Below are 16,951 nucleotides of genomic sequence, written 5' to 3' on the forward strand. Positions count from 1 at the left end.
AAAGAAATTATATGGGAAATTAACTAACGACCAGAGACGTAACAATATGAATCATCCAAATACTCAGTTTTAAAAACATACTATGAGAACATGTAACAGAAGCTGAACTTGGTAGTAACACTTATTTAAAGCTATTTTTTTCTCAAATTGGATAAGTACAACATATTTAACTTCTCTTCTGAAAGGAGGATAAATATTTAGTTATCTTTCCAGTGAAAGAATGTTTTAACACAAATAGCAAATGAATGAGTGCTGAGTAGGACTTTATATCAACAGGTGATGGAGACAAAGATGATGGAGTCAGTACAAGGACACAATACATGACAACTGCTAAAAACATCTTGATTGCTGGAGCAGATGCTGTAGAGAGACTTATGTCCTCCTATAAAGAGGTATGTTAATTCAATATACCTTGTTTTGTTGTTCTTTAAATTGTGTATTGAAAGAATGAACTTTAACCCTATCACTGCAGCTGGGACGTATATTTCTCAGTGCTCCCACACACTGCCACTGCGACAAATGTCTCAGAGGCAGTGAGTGGGTTAATTTATAAAAGTATATTTATTTTTCTATGAATAAAGTTTGAATGGCAGCACTTCATTACAAAAAAAATCTCACCTAAGCAAATTTGATAATCTGAGCAGCAATTTTCAAAGTTGGACATTTTCTTATTCCAAAATTATTCTGAGAAAGAAAGTCTACCCTCAAAAAGTTTTTATTATTCCAAATTATTCTGCAGGAGGAAAGTGTACCCTCAAAAAGTTTTTTTATTCCAAAATTATTCTGCAGAAAGAAAGTGTACCCTCAGAAAGTTTTTATTCCAAAATTATTCTGCAGAAAGAAAGTCTACCCTCAGAAAGTTTTTTATTCCAAAATTATTCTGCAGGAGGAAAGTGTACCCTCAGAAAGTTTTTTATTCCAAAATTATTCTGCAGAAAGAAAGTGTACCCTCAGAAAGTTTTTTATTCCAAAATTATTCTGCAGAAGGAAAGTCTACCCTCAGGAATTAATTGAGTTACTAGACAATAGTGATGGGATTTGCCTACATTAAAAAAGTAAATATTTGCTTAAAATTGTTATTTTATGACTGGCTTTTTATTGTAAATTGCAATATTTCAAGGGTAAAAGTTGCTGTGAAAATGCACAATCTTATCTGTATCTTGTTTTTATCGACAATTTTAGCATTGTCATTTTCTTGAATAATGCCCATATGTTCCAAAACAGCTGAGGTAACTGCTGCAGCAGATCTACCTGAAATACAGAACCTGTCAGCTTCTCTCACTACCATTGGAAGCTGTGTCCTCATTTGTTTATTTATTTTAGGATTTTGGGATTTCGATGTAGAAAGTGCAGCAAAATAATCCAAACAAGCCTTTGATTAACTCTTTCATTTGGTGGAGAGATGTACAGTTTTTTTTTTTTCAAACTTTGGTTCACTTGCAGCAGTTGAAAATATAATTGGAGGAGTTTTAAACTTCATAAAATTATAATAAAAGGCAACTATTGCACACCCTGCTGACTAGCCATTGCAAAATAAAATTTTTGACTAAGTAAATTCTATGCACCCTATATATATGTGTGTGTGTGTGTGTGTGTGAATGCATCTGTGTTATTTTTGAATTTTATAATTTCGTAATGTATGGTTTTAAGCAACTTCAAATTTTTCTCTCTGCAAACAAAAGATTGCTTGAAAAGGAACTCTTTGTAGGTTTATATACGTGATTTTGCTGAATGAAGTGTTTTCTTAGGTCACCGAGTTAGCAGGATACACATCTCGAGTATCTAAGATGTTTACGGTGTTTGAAGATGTTAGTCAAGGCAAATACCAAAGAACCCTTGCAACATTGAATACAAGAGAGAGTAAAAAGTCTTTCAAAGTACAAGGACTTACTTTTATAAATGGCATGCCAGAAATCAAAGGTTTGTATCACTTAGTTGGTCTATTGCATGTCTGCATAGGTTTTAAGCAGAAAATTTAAAACATTTTTCTTCTGAGTACTAAGTTATTTTAAACTGATTTCAACATAATAAAATGTAGGGATATAGAGTTGGGTATTTATTGGTGTACATGTACTGCACAAGTTTATAAAATGAAGTCTGATAAGTAATGTGTACATGCAGTGTATTATATCATTGCTTAACCTTTTGACTGTGGCTGCTTTAAACTTGCACAGAATTTTTGTGAGCCATACACAGTATACAGCACACTTGCATTCAACTGTCAGATGGAGACCGTACACTATACAGCAAATCAGCAGTCAATGGGTTAAGAAAGACTAGCTCTTACAATATTAGCTTTATGAAAAAACACTTTATTTTTCAGCATCCTATGAGCTTTATCCAATAACTTTGATTCTGGACAGCAATTTCAGTATGATATTTCATGAAATTGGATTATTTGATAAGAATTATATGATTTATTTTCTTTTTTCTTACAGAATTCACTATCTTTCATTCATACTTAAAACTGTACTTATTTGCCTACATGTATATTTAATGGATGTTTTCAACAGTTCAGAAGAACAATAATAATTTTGTGGAAGATGGTTTTAGATGCATGCCGTGCCTAAAATGAAGTCGCGTTAAGACCAATTTGGTCTTGAATTTTTTTATGGAACTGATCGCATATATACATTTTTAAAACATTCTGTATATTTGATTTTGTGATGTACCACTATACATGAGTCCTATAAGTGAAGAGATGAAGTCATGGTTAGTCTTGCAGACTATAAATAAGAGCAAATCTTCCTGACTTTCAAAGAGTTATGGTAATCAAGTAGGAGTGTTGTTATTAAAGATTGTTTCTATGGCCATCCATTGAAAGGTGTGTCATTAGAGTCTTTCAACAATGACAACTGAAATGAAGTATCTACAATTAGAAAAAAATCATGACTGGCTGTCGGCACCTGGTGATTGACTGAGGCAAAAGATGATTGAATAAGCTTGGAAAAAGCAACAGATGTTAGACTGTGTCCCAATTCATGGAATCCTCTACCATAGAGGCCAAGATTAGTTTTATCTCCAGCTATGATGGACATTAAAAAAACTGCTGTATGGTAGTTGATGATGAATCTGAAACCAGTTTGTCAGAAATGCAAATAGTATAGTACAAAGCACAAACTGTAAAAAATGAGTGGATAGAAATGTCCATTATGGTTTGATTTTCACATATATGTGAAAATATATGTTGCTTTTCACATTTTTTTGCACAGCAAGTATCAAAAATGATAGAATTACATGAGGTGTTTCAGTGTGCTTGTGTTTTAACAGTTCAATCTGCTGGAGATGGTATGTTGGTTTGAGGAACATTCTAGTGGGAGGAACTGGGTCTCTTGATCCCTTCAGTAAGGTAAACAATATCCATAGTATACATGGAGGTTGCTACTGATCATATTTATCACTTGGTTATACCTTTTCACTCTTATAATAAAAAAAAAAAAAGGGATTTTACAAGACAAAAATACAATAATTCATTGAGACCAACAAATAATGTTATAGTGATTTTAAATGCTTACTTATTGTTTTATTATATACAGAAATTACACCCACGAGAAGCTTTTCTTGTTGTCTGTCTACATATTAAATTTTCTTACTTTTCTGTAGGAACAGTTATTGAAAGAGAGGATGGTATCCTGAAACTGGAACATGTGCCTATCATCACTCCTAATTGTGATGTTGTAGTTCCAGACTTATCATTTACTGTGAGTATTGGTGAAAAAAGAGTAATTGAGTACAGTTACTGAACAAGTTTAAAATGTTTCCACTATCTATAATAATAATAATAATAATAATAATATTATATATATATATATATGTATGTGTGTGTGTGTGTATGTGTATTTAAAACTTCACTAACATTAACTATATTTGGTTAATAGATGTGTTGTCCTCATATACAGGTAATTACAATGTGAATGAAACCATAACTAAACAGTATGTAAAAACGTTTCTTATATGTGTTAGATAAAGGTATAATGTCTAGTTTCTAATGAACAGATGAGTACATGTTAGTAGAGCTTTCACTGTTGTATGTTACAATGTGACATTCTTTATCTGGTTATAAGGTAAACACAAGTTTTTGTATGAGTTTAGTATATACCTATATATGATTCTTTTGGCTTAGAATCTATTCATATGAGTGGGAGAGTGGGATTAAAAGGTCCATACATAATGCAAAACTAATTGCAGGCATCTATAACTTATTTACTTTGTATTTATAAATTTAGATGACCAAAGGGATGCACCTGTTAATCACTGGACCAAATGGATGTGGGAAAAGTTCCTTATTCAGAATATTGCGTGGACTTTGGCCAACATATGCTGGCCGTTTAGTAAGACCACCAACAGGACAGATGTTCTATATTCCTCAGAGGTATGTCAGAGTATAGTCTGTGTGGCATGATGATTATTGTTATTAAAGCGTGATAACTGTGGTGATGTGAACATATCATATTTATACTTAAGATTAAGCAATAACTTTGTTTGTTGTTAAGTGCAAAGCTACACAAAAGGATATCTATTCTATTCTCACTGTGAGGATCAAAACCTGATTTTTAGCATCACAAGCCCTTAGATTTACTGCTCTACCACCAGAGGTGCAAGCAATATTATAATGAAACTGATTATATGTATTATGAACAAAAGTATTCAGATTCTTATGTTAAAACATATCTCTAAACTACAGAGTATGAAAATTCTACTTGAAAACTTGTTGCCCTGTAAACAGTCATTTTACTTTAAATTCTTATGCTTTTCTTTTGGTTTTGTTCCCTTCAGTTTTTTAACAATATAGTTGCATTAGGCTGTAACTAAATATATATTACAGTACTTAAAGGAAATAAACTAATTTCATGTTATCTATTACAAAGTGAGAAAAACTGAATTCAATTTTACTGTAGAGTGTTTACTTTATTCTTGAATTTGTTTGGATAATTGACTATTAAACTTTTTCCAAATATTCATGTCTGTTCAAGTGTGAATATTTTCATTTATTACCCTCTTTTTTGTAAGGTAATTGTCTGCCTCATTAGCTTTATCATTGGTAGACAATTCCGGTAGTGAAGCTGATTTTAGCATGCCACAATGCAATGAAGATTGAAAAGGAATGGCGTTATAGATGTGTTCTTTACTCTACTTACATCTTATCCCAAGAGTTTGCTGTTATAACCCCATAGTGATTGTTTTGTAACACTGATTCATTTTGTATAGAACACAAATTACTAATTACACAAATACAGTGTTAACTACGTGCTCACTTTCAATATATGTTGACTGTAGTAGGTTTATTTATTCAGATACATGCTTCCATACTTTTAACTTGATTTACAGAAATGTAAATATGTTCATATGTTTCTTAACGAATTGAAAGAAGATTGGTTGAAACACATGTTTTATGGAATATATATATAATGTTAGTTGTTGTTTTTACTCCAAACATGTGCTTAGTTTTTCTGGCTATGATTCGGTTTAAAGGATAATTTCTGTGAGCTTACACTGTTTGTCTTGTCTATTGGATAGTGTAGGCTCCAAAAGTTTCTTGACCATATTCATATCTTAGGTTTTGTGAACACAATTTCACCTGTATTTTATAAAGAGATATACTTATGTGTCCTTTCTGCTTGTTATAACTTACCAGACCTTACATGTCACTGGGAACTCTGAGAGACCAAGTTATTTACCCTGATACAGTGAAGGATATGAAGAAGAAAGGTCTGACAGATAAAGATTTGGCAAGTATCTTGGCCATTGTCAACCTTCAGTCAATTATCACCAGAGAAGGAGGTATGTTTACTGGAAAAATGAATGAAATTGTACATAAGAATTATACTTGTAGCAATATTAGTAAAAATTATATAAGTGGTGTACTCTCATAAGTATCACATTAATTGGTACTTTTATAAGATTGAAACAAAAATTATACAAGAGTTAACTTCCTTCAAATAAAATTTTTTGACCATGTGTCCATACACTAGAAATCAAGTGCAAAACTTTAAGTAAAAGATTGAACTAGTAATAAGAAAGAAAAGCATATTTTGCTTTTTAGTAATGTTTTTGTTTATGCCATATCAGCAAGTGCTGTGATTTCATACAAAATAATAACTATTTCTGAGAAGCCACAAAAGCTAGGCTATTATTGAAAGGCTCACTTAGACTGACCAAGAAAACTTAATTAATATAAAATAAATTCCAACTGAATCAAACTTTTTTTTTTTTCTTTAAATAAATGCTTTTACATGTCTGAACTTTATACTGAGTTTAGGCTTTCTTTGAAGATACTAGGTTAGATAAAGCTATGATAGATCACACATGTGACTTCTGGTATGTGACTTGCAGTTTTACAACTTCTTGCATTTTAATTTTTAATGGGGGGGTTTAGAGGCAAAACATTTGTTTTTGTCTCAGATTTTATCATAGTGTCCATTAAAAGAAGTTATCTTATTAACAGTAAACTGAATTTTGATACATGTAACAAAGTAACTATTCTTAAGTTTTCACTGCTTAGGAATATTAAATATCTTTACTACCTTCAATTGCAATTGTTGAAATAAACAAATTAGGCAGGACCTAATAAGATTTTATAGAGTCAGACGGCCAAATTATTTTCTCAAGGTTGTGTACTTTTAAAAGCTCATACTTAAGTCACCAAATCTTTACATAATATTTATAATGATTAGAAATGTTGTTCTGCATATTGTGTTATAGTGGAAGCAAGTAATGTTACAAATGTTAGACTTGTGCTAACATGTTGAAACATTATTTTCTGAACAACAGTAAAACAAGAGAATGAAATTTATCAGAAACCTTTCAAATGAAATAATGTTTTATGTTTGTTAAATGAGTAGCAATTAACATGGAATTTCTTATTTTACTTCTGGAACAGGCTGGGATGCTATTGGAGATTGGAAGGATATTTTGTCAGGTGGTGAGAAACAAAGAATGGGAGTTGCAAGATTGTTTTATCACAGGTAATAATATTATTTTTTTTGAGAAATTTCAACATTGATTAGACAACAATGTGTCATTGTTAACAACTTGATTTATACCTACATTTACCAGTATATATATATTTTTTTCTGGTTCACTTAAGTCATTCACTCTTTTTGATTTAACTTAGCTTTCTTCTTGTAGTTTACCAGCATTATCAAATTTGTCAACTTGGTGCATGAATTTTGGGACTTGACTTTTTTTAATTGTCAGGACATTCAATATTACACTTATTTGTATTTAGATTCATAAGTAACCCCAGTCTCACAACAGCCCGTTATAGGGCTTGTAATGCAAAAAAATTGCTTTTGATATCTTTGGTGGGTAAAACACAGGTAGCACATTATATAGCTTTGTGCTTAAAATAAACAAACAAACAGATACATATTTTTATCTTATTTTGATGTTTTTAGATTAGGCTAAGGTATTTGGCTTTTAAATCAGTTTACTTGGACCTATACCAGTTTTGACTTTCATGATAAGTAGATGATACAAGATATTTTTTTTACCCCAAATTTGTTCAGAATTGGCTTTTTTTGGGGGGGATAACTTGAAGTTAATAGTATATTCAAATATTAACTTTCAGTATCACTTTCTGTTTGGCTAAACCATTTAGATTTGTTTATTATGTTCTAGCCTTGGTACAGGTAGTTTCCTTTAATACCTTGTTTTTGTAAGTGTTAGATTAAAGTTGGACTGAATTTATCCAAGTGATTATTTGCTGACCCTGTTTTGCTCTGACTGATGCAAACTAAATTTGTAGAATACGAGTCATGACTCAAATATATATGGTATGTGAAATATATAACCTGAAGGTTAAAGTGGGTAGTTTTTCAGAATTGTGTAAAATGATTGAGTATAAAGATTTCTTAGAGTGCCACTAGAGCCATTCCCTTACTGTTCTTGATTGCCTTGGTTGGCATGTTTACCAGTTTGACCAGTTTTATATTATTGTTTTTTAATATGTATCCTGATATAGTTTACAATGCTTGTTGTACATAGATCCAGAATACTTTCTTGAGTAGGAATTAATATTACTTTTCTTATTTACATGCTGTTTCATATTTATTTTTTAAGTAAATTTTCTATCTAGTCCGATGTCTGAACATTTGATAAATGTGTACATCTTATTGTATGTTCCAAAACTGAAGAAGTTTAACATGTCAGCTATTAAACTCCTGTAGTCATTTCTTTAAATCGTTGTAGATAAACAATTTTTGAGAAGTTTTATTACACCTTCTAACTTTGAAGGTATTTTTCAGTCATACTAGATCAAAACTGAAGATATTTAACACATCAGCTAACTCTTGTAGATGTTTCAATCATGCTAGATCAAAACTGAAGATATTTAACACATCAGCTAACTTCTGTAGATGTTTCAGTCATGCTAGATCAAAACTGAAGATATTTAGCACATCAGCTAACTCCTGTAGGTGTTCAGTCATGCTAGATCAAAACTGAAGATATTTAACACATCGACTAACTCTTGTAAGGTGTTCAGTCATGTGTATGCATATATTGTACTTGAATACATTGGTTCACATGTTTTAGCAATATAATAACTTGGTACTTTGTAAAATGGATTTTCATCTCTTAAGAAGAACAGGGTTAGTTTATTTGTATATATGACTGATTTATGTATTAAGTTTTTTTCTGTTATGTTTTCTTGGTTTCATTACCATCTCATTATTAATACAGTGAGTTTTTTTTTATCTGTAAGCTTAATAATTCATTGTAAAAAAATACTGAAAAATGTAACTTTGTCATTAATTATTAATAAATGATATTTATTGATATAAATAACCATTAAAGCTGGTAGATATTTTTAAAACTTCTTTGGGAGAAAAAAGGTGGATATGGTTTTCTATTTTATTAATTGACCAAAATAATAGGAAAATGTGAATAATATGTTTTATGTGTTTTAGACCTCAATTTGCTCTTCTTGATGAATGCACTAGTGCAGTGTCTATTGATGTTGAGAGCAAGATGTATCAGGCTATAAAGGATTTTGATATTTCTCTTTTGACCATCACACATCGTCCCTCTCTGTGGTAAGTTTATCTTATCGTTCAGCATTTTTTAATGAAACTAAGTTCCATTTCTCTCTTTGTGCAGTCTAATGCAATGAATTTGCAAGTTTTCTTTCTCTCATTGTTCAATATTATGTAATCAAAAGCTCAATTTCCCTCACTGTTTATTATGTAATCAAATGTTTAATTTATTTCAATGTTTAGTGTTGTTTGATCAAAAGAAATTCAATTCTCTCATTGTGCAGTATTGTTTAATCAAAATAAGTTCAATTCTCTCATTGTTTAGTTTGGTTTGATCAATATTAGTTCAATTCTCTCACTGTTCAATATTGTTTAGTCAAAATTAGTTCAAGTCTCTCACTGTTCAATATTGTTTAGTCAAAATTAGTTCAAGTCTCTCACTGTTTAGTTTGGTTTGATCAAAATATGTTCAGTTCTCTCATTGTTCAGTATTGTTTAGACAAAATATGTTTAGTTCTCTCATTGTTCAGTATTGTTTGCTTATAGCTGAGATTGATATGAATTCACATGCAGTCTATATCGCTACAAAAATTTTTTTTGATGGATTAGATATAATACAGCTATATTTTTCTAGACAGAATTTTAAGTGACAATAAATGCTGAAAGATATAAAAAATATGGGTAGTTTCAAATTTCCTGTCATTTCATTATATAATTGGGAAAATAATGTGGTTAGTCTGCATTCTGAAAAAGGTATTTTGTAAACTAGGTTATGAGATTTTCTTGGTCATGTTGGCTTGTGTATATACCCCAACTACACAATACGTAATGAAACAAACAATGTTACTCACTGTATCTTCTACTGGTCACAATTTTCTGGTAAAATTAATAAAATTACTATGGTAGTTATGACTTCATTCTCAAGAGTATCAACTTTGTAGCAGTTGTGAAGTCTTGATAAAGAATGATGCATAAAACAGAATTTATATAATTTTAAGTACTGTTGATTATCAGCTTTTGATAGCATGTGTGCCAATTGGACAAGTAAACTTTATAACAATGAGGCCCAAGGTTTGAGTAATCGATATCTTCATGAGCTGCTTGCATATGTCGGGGTGACCTCTTGAGGTGACAGATTTCATTATAGAAGTGCTACATTTTATAGATGGTGTAATGGTTTTTCACCAACATGTCTCCATAATCTGTTCTACATACCATCCAAATCAGTCTGATAAATTGTAATCAAACAGTGTTCGAATGGTGGCAGTTGAAACACTTCAGAAGCGGTGATTAAAGGAATTTTTGATGTCATATTAATTGTTTGATGGGTAATTATATTAGGAAAATCAGAACCGAAATAATATTTTATCCTATGAGTCACTTATTGGAGCCTATTTTCTGATTTCTTTATAAATAATATTTCAATTTTTTTTATGTCTTATTATGACACTTTTTTCTCAAAGAGTATAGCTAGGAAGTTATTAGTCCAGATATGTCCTCACACACTGTGGTTTGTACATATAAAAAAAAAGAATGAAAAGTTGTTAAGGGCTAGATTCAATAAAATTCATAGACTTGAATACATCTGATTTGTTTGACCAGAAAATAGTAGTGTTGCAGTAAGCTAAATCATAAGAATGTTTACATGTATGTTAATTAAATGTTACAGTATCTTGCCATTAGTTTTTTTTGTTTAATTCTCACTTTTCAAAGTTCTCCAAAATATAATTTTTCTTCATGTTTAAGATAAAGTTTATGCAGAGAAGACTACTTGATTGGAGAGTTCTGTAGACAACATATACCTTAAACATATTCGAACAACATTTCAATGTGCTCGTACAAATCTTAATGTTTTCAAATTGGTTAAGTTCTTTCCATGAAATATTATTGAAACATGGCTATAATTGAGAGCTGGTAGGTGCAATCCCAAAAATGTGTAAAAAACTCATGAAATCAGTAGTTTTGTTTTTACAGTACACAGTTCTCAGTTACAGATACTTTTCAACAGTATTTTATGTACACAACCAATTTGACATGAAGGTCTGCACTAACAGCCCAAAATGTATTCAAAAAATACCTAAGGCAGAGGCAGTGCTTAGAAGTTTCCAATCAAGCACAGATTTGCTTCTTCTGAACTTATGGTAAAATTACATTGATTACTCTTTTTAGGCAGTTTCATACTCATCTTCTACAGTTTGATGGAGAAGGAAGTTGGCATTTAGAGCCTCTTGACACTAATACTCGCTTGTCTTTACGTGAAGAAAAAGAGAGGCTAGAAGCTCAATTAACTGGAGTTCCGCAGATGGAGGGAAGACTTCAAGAGCTCTGTACGCTTTTGGGAGAAGACTCTGTGGTTCTCCGGCGTCCCTCTGCTGATGGAACAGAGGATTCTCTCCAAGAGAAAACTCCAGTTGCTAACACAGAGCCCTTATCTGACTAACAATGCTAGAGGAAGTTATTTATTATAACATTACTTAACTTTTTGTGTATTCAGATATCTTCTTCAGCATGCAAAATTTACTATTAACTCATTTTAGATATAGAATAGGAAACTGTCTCAACGAACAGTGTGGATTTGTGACATTAACTTTCAACACTTGTTGTTTTAGTTGCCCACATGATACGATGTCTGGATAATTTCATTTTTTTTAAACTTGCATGATATCAAAGTACATTTTTCTGCATATACACTGACTGGACAGATTTATTTAATTACATGAGATTTTCAGTAAATTGTTGTTGTGCAGTTAGTGATGCTTTTTGCTCATTGTCATGTGCTGTTTATAGTTAAATCACAATTAAGGAAACTGGATACTCTGATTTTTTTTTTTTTTTAGGTTGGTGTTACCTAACTCAATGCTAAAAGGAGTTTCCTTTTCTCAATTATGCTTGAGTTATCATGTTTTCTTGAATTTTTATTTCCTCCTTTTGTGTTTTTGAGCTTGATGCATACCCTGAAAAGTGTAGATAATTATTAGACAGAATCCTTGTGTTTCTATCTTTATAGTTTCACAAAGCTACATTATCATACTTATAGAAAAGCAGAGATCCTGTTTATTGTTCATTAAGAACATGTACAAGAAACATTTTAATTGTCTGATGAAAGACAGCTAAAGTTGCATAAAACTGTCAAATAATCAATATATAAGTTTGTACATACAGCTGTACTGTTTTTTTTCACTATCTAAAAATAACTACTTATTTTAAAAATGAACATTCTCATGACTCATCGATGATATTACATCAAGACAAGCATTTTGAAGTGGTTTTTTTCAGGACTGATAATTGTATAATTATACATATATGTATAGAAATACAAAACTCGAAACAAATCAACAGAAATTGCAAATAGGCAAAAAATTCAGGAGCATGAACCAGATATGAACAATAAAATTAAATTCACACGCTACATCACAAATAGATAGATAAGAAAAAGAAAACATAATGCTTAGATTATTTTCATCAATGCTGGTGTTTTCTGATGTGACTTTTTATTAAAATACTAAATTTTTTCAACATTACTTCATGTTTAAATAATGAAAGAGAATGGAGAACAATCGCATATTCAAGCATTTCATATTGTCATATCAGGACATTAGGAATTGATGTGTTTGAAAGAAAATGAAGTTTGATAAAAAGAAAAAGGATAATGACACTTATGACAAGCAATGTTAACATCAGAAGGGATGCAGGTAACTGGTTTGGAATTCTACAGATTCCATCTTCGTTGTTGATAGATTATAGAAAATCCACAATAAAAACTCATTGCTGATAGATTATATAGTTCTAAACAATTAGCTAACAAAGCACGTTAACACTTTTACAAGGTGTGTTATTATTTGGATTTAAAAACTTGTTGGTACAGGAATCTTTAGTGTTTTAATAATATCAATAGTATATTTTAAAGAAATATGTTTGATAATGTTATTTAAATGTTATTTATTCAAGCATTTCATATTGTCATATCAGGACATTAGGAATTGATGTGTTTGAAAGAAAATGAAGTTTGATAAAAAAAAAGAAAAAAGGATAATGACACTTATGACAAACAATGTTAACATCAGAAGGGATGCAGGTAAATGGTTTGGAATTCTACAGATTCCATCTTCATTGATGATAGATTATAGAAAATCCACAATAAAAACTCATTGCTGATAGATTATATAGTTCCAAACAATTAGCTAACGAAGCACATTAACACTTTTACAAGGTGTGTTATTATTTGGATTTAAAAACTTGTTGCTACAGGAATCTTTAGTGTTTTAATAATATCAATAGTATATTTTAAAGAAATATGTTTGATAATGTTATTTAAAAGTGTTGGTTCATGTACTGTAACAGTCTTAATTGATAAATTTACTTGTTTATCATAGCAACAACTAAGTTCACTAAATCCTTTTTAGTTCACTTGTTATGGTTTTCACTAAAGGCACACAGAGTTCTGTAACTTTTTACACTTGTAAAGTACTGTTTTGTGCCTAAGGATTACTTATTTTTAAAATTCTCATGTCAGGCAGTTTTCTGTTGACATGCAAATGCTGTTTTTTTTGCTGATCACTCGGCAAGTTAATGTTGATTTTATGGACAGAGCATGCATCCTTAATATGTAAGGGAGGACTGAGTATGGTCTTTCAATTAGCATGCCAGACTTTGTATCGAGGGTCCATAGTTTGTATCCTTTTGTCACACAATTTCATTCCACATTCTGAGACCATGGAACATTATAATACAACAGTAAAATCTTATTATTTGATTAGAGAAGCCCAAAAGTTGGTGATGGGTGCTGTTGACTAGTTGTTTTCCTCTAGTCTCTTAGTTCAAAATTAGGGATGGCTAGTGCAGATAACCCTTGTGTAGCTTTGCACAAATATCTAAAACAAACAAACACAAAATATATAAGGGAAGGTTTTACAGTGTAGTAGATCAAAACAAAGTTTACAAGAAATGGTTTTTATTGTAGTGGACATCAAATAGGTGTTGATATTTATGTTATTGGTGTATTATGGTTTGTAAAAAGGAATTCAAGAGCACAAAGTTGTAAGTGACTATTTGAAATTGCTTTATGAAGCTATACTATTAATCATTTGCTTTTACATATAAAATACAAGTGTTATATTCTCAGTGTTTTAATACGTACTCTGTCTATTGAGTACTTTTAAAAAAACTTCATTAGAAGTGGAGAAACCTGAATTACTGGTACTTAGTATTCTTAAGGATAGTATTATTAAGTATTAAATCTTTCTTGTGATTTATGTGGTATTATGTACTTTAATTCATGTGCAACTTTGAAAGGGTTTTCTGTTGAAGTTATTTGAATATTCTGTTAATTGTATTAAGTAAACTGTAAAAGTAATATTCTCAAAAATTATATAAGTATAAAAATATTTAAAAATAAAAAAAAAAGAAAAGTGTAAGATAAAAAATACAATAAAATTACATTTTGCCACCATTAACGTGGCATCATCAAGTTCTTTACACAATGGAACACATCATATTAAAATACATCTAATAGCGACATCACGAACACAAACTTTATCTTAACATAGATATAAACCTATTCCTTGCATTTTATTTATTAGAGGTCTATTTTGTTTTATTGAAATAGCTTCTTTTATGATTGTTAATATTAAGTTCACAACAAATAATGTGGTGAAACATGGTTTTATTGTATTTTTTCTATCCCATTTTAGTTGTTTAATTGATACATCATGCTTTAAATTTATATGTAGCTCATTGAACTATTTGAGCAGTATTGGTCAAGAAGAATTTCAGTATTGATAAGCTAAATAAAAAGTGAAGTAATTAAGTTTTGTTGCCTTCATTTTTAAAGGGCGTATTAACAGAGTTGATGTAAGACAGATTATTGAAACATTTCCATAGATTATTTATACAATGTAACAGAACATTATGTGGTGACATTAAAACCAGTGTTGAATATACTAATAATTTGTGAATGTTACCAAAATGACAGATGGAGAGGTAATACTCTCATCATTTCATTGGAAAACTTGCATTGTTTCAAGACTAGTTTTGTTGACGTGGGATAGAAATAACTTACCTTTCTTGGTCTTCATTTACTGGTGGCAAATTCAGATTGTTATTTTTCATTTACAAGTTTTTACAATCTCTTGTTTTATGAAACATTAAAACATTCATTTCTTCAGAACAATTATGCATTCCATTTTCAACCTCGATTGTTTTATGTATCTATACAGAAAAAAAAGAGTAAAATGTTGTTTCTAAAATATTTTAGGCAGTATAGACATAGTTGAGTTTTGGCTTTAATGGACTGCTCCTGATTTGTTTCTGTATTGGGACTATTGTTTCAGCTTTTGTACTGAGGCCTTTTCTTTCAGGACTTTGACTTTATAAAGGCCTCCATATATAGAAGCCAAAATGTTGTCCTACTCTAGAAATTGGCAGGAATAATACATTTTAATATAAACCCAGTTGAGTAAAACGTTTTTAAATTTATGCAATTTTTTTAAACTCTTAGTTATAACTATTACATTCTAGTTTCCACTAGAACAGGTTTTAAGTTTATGGAAGTTTAATGATGAGGTACTTTTTAATAAATTTAGTACTTGTGAAGAGAGAGAGAGGTTTCTATTTGTTCAAAAAATCCTAGTGGAACATTGTTTAGCATTGAAAACATTTTACTTTAATTTTACATGTAAATTACAGTGAATTTCTTGATTTTATTTTGTAAAATTCTTCCTTAAATTAATATTTTGTTATACCATTTTAAGTTTTATATAATAAATATATATATATATTTGTTTTAAAAATGAAAGTAACAACAAATGTAACTTGCATAAGCCATACTAAGTAAGAACATTAGTAATATTGATTGTATTAAGCAGTGCCCTTTGGTTTAAATTCTTTAATTAACAAGTTAATAAAAAACGTATTTAATGCAGTTCAAAATGTATGCCTTTAGTGGTTTTCGTGAATTATTGTAAAACAATAAAAAAAATTGCCTACCATTTTAATGTTAACATTTTATAATTTATTGAAACAGGAAGATGTAACCAGCTTATTTGTATATGTAGTATATTAATAAACAAATTATTGATGTTTTTATTTATACAGGTTTTGGTGAATGGAAAATAAATGAAAAGCATTTTATAGTTGAAGAGATAATGTATTTATTTACATATATTTATTTTTTGGTCTTTTTCGTTGTTTCTCATAAAAAATATACAAGTCTGATAAAGTTATTTTCAAAAGTTAAAAGGGTAAAATTAAACCTGATTTTAAGAAGATTTCATTTATGAAATCTAATATTAAAATTTCTACACCCTCGGAAAACTGAACACGTTTTTATTGTGATGTTCTAGCAGCTTCCTGAGCACATCTTTGAACCAAAATATAGAAATAATTTTCTGGAATTGTCATGGTAATTTCTAAAGTGCATATTTTCAGTTTTGTTTTTATTAGTGGAAAAAAAAAATCATTTGAATAAATTTGGCACAATTTCGTGATCACTGGCACTCAACTGACTTTTGACCAGATTTGTGTTTAGATGACACTTGTGACTATATTATAATTACAAATTTTAAAGTTTGTTTTCATTCTTGAAACCGTATTGTAGACTTATCTAGCCCTTTTGCAGTATTTTGAGTTTATTTAATTAGTAATGAAATGAGAGGCCCAATATGTTATTCAATTCACCACTTGTTGTTAAGTTAAACTGATTTTGTGGAATTCTACTCTATGTCAGTAATTCTGGACAAAGGCGTGTTGTAAAAAAAAAGATGACACTTCTTATAGCGATGATTTTTACATATACTATGTTTGGGATTTCTTTTATTCGTCATGGAGAATCTGTATTTGTATAGGTTTTAAAAAGTGTATAGTACATATGCTACTAATTTATTATTATAAATGTTTTAAAATTTTCATAAAATTTTGAAGGGACAAAAAAAGGAGCTTATTAGCTCATCAAGGATGTCCCTTCCAGTTCCCAACTATAA

At 30.1% G+C, this 16,951-nt stretch overlaps 1 protein-coding gene across 1 annotated transcript in view; it reads left to right on the top strand.

Annotated features, from left to right (window-relative positions):
- LOC106470216 (ATP-binding cassette sub-family D member 1-like) overlaps positions 1-16,058 on the top strand; it is a 30,888-nt gene extending 14,830 nt beyond the window's left edge. The window contains exons 3-10 of the mRNA XM_013930759.2: positions 277-392; positions 1,749-1,920; positions 3,604-3,701; positions 4,227-4,372; positions 5,636-5,781; positions 6,881-6,965; positions 8,910-9,035; positions 11,145-16,058. Of these exons, the coding sequence (XP_013786213.1) occupies positions 277-392; positions 1,749-1,920; positions 3,604-3,701; positions 4,227-4,372; positions 5,636-5,781; positions 6,881-6,965; positions 8,910-9,035; positions 11,145-11,415 (1,160 nt within the window). The 3' untranslated portion in view covers positions 11,416-16,058. The remainder of the gene's footprint in view (positions 1-276; positions 393-1,748; positions 1,921-3,603; positions 3,702-4,226; positions 4,373-5,635; positions 5,782-6,880; positions 6,966-8,909; positions 9,036-11,144) is intronic.
- Positions 16,059-16,951: the final 893 nt, after the last annotated feature.

Source organism: Limulus polyphemus, unplaced genomic scaffold (assembly GCF_000517525.1).
Source record: "Limulus polyphemus unplaced genomic scaffold, Limulus_polyphemus-2.1.2 Scaffold102, whole genome shotgun sequence".
In the NCBI taxonomy this organism is placed as follows: domain Eukaryota; kingdom Metazoa; phylum Arthropoda; class Merostomata; order Xiphosura; family Limulidae; genus Limulus; species Limulus polyphemus.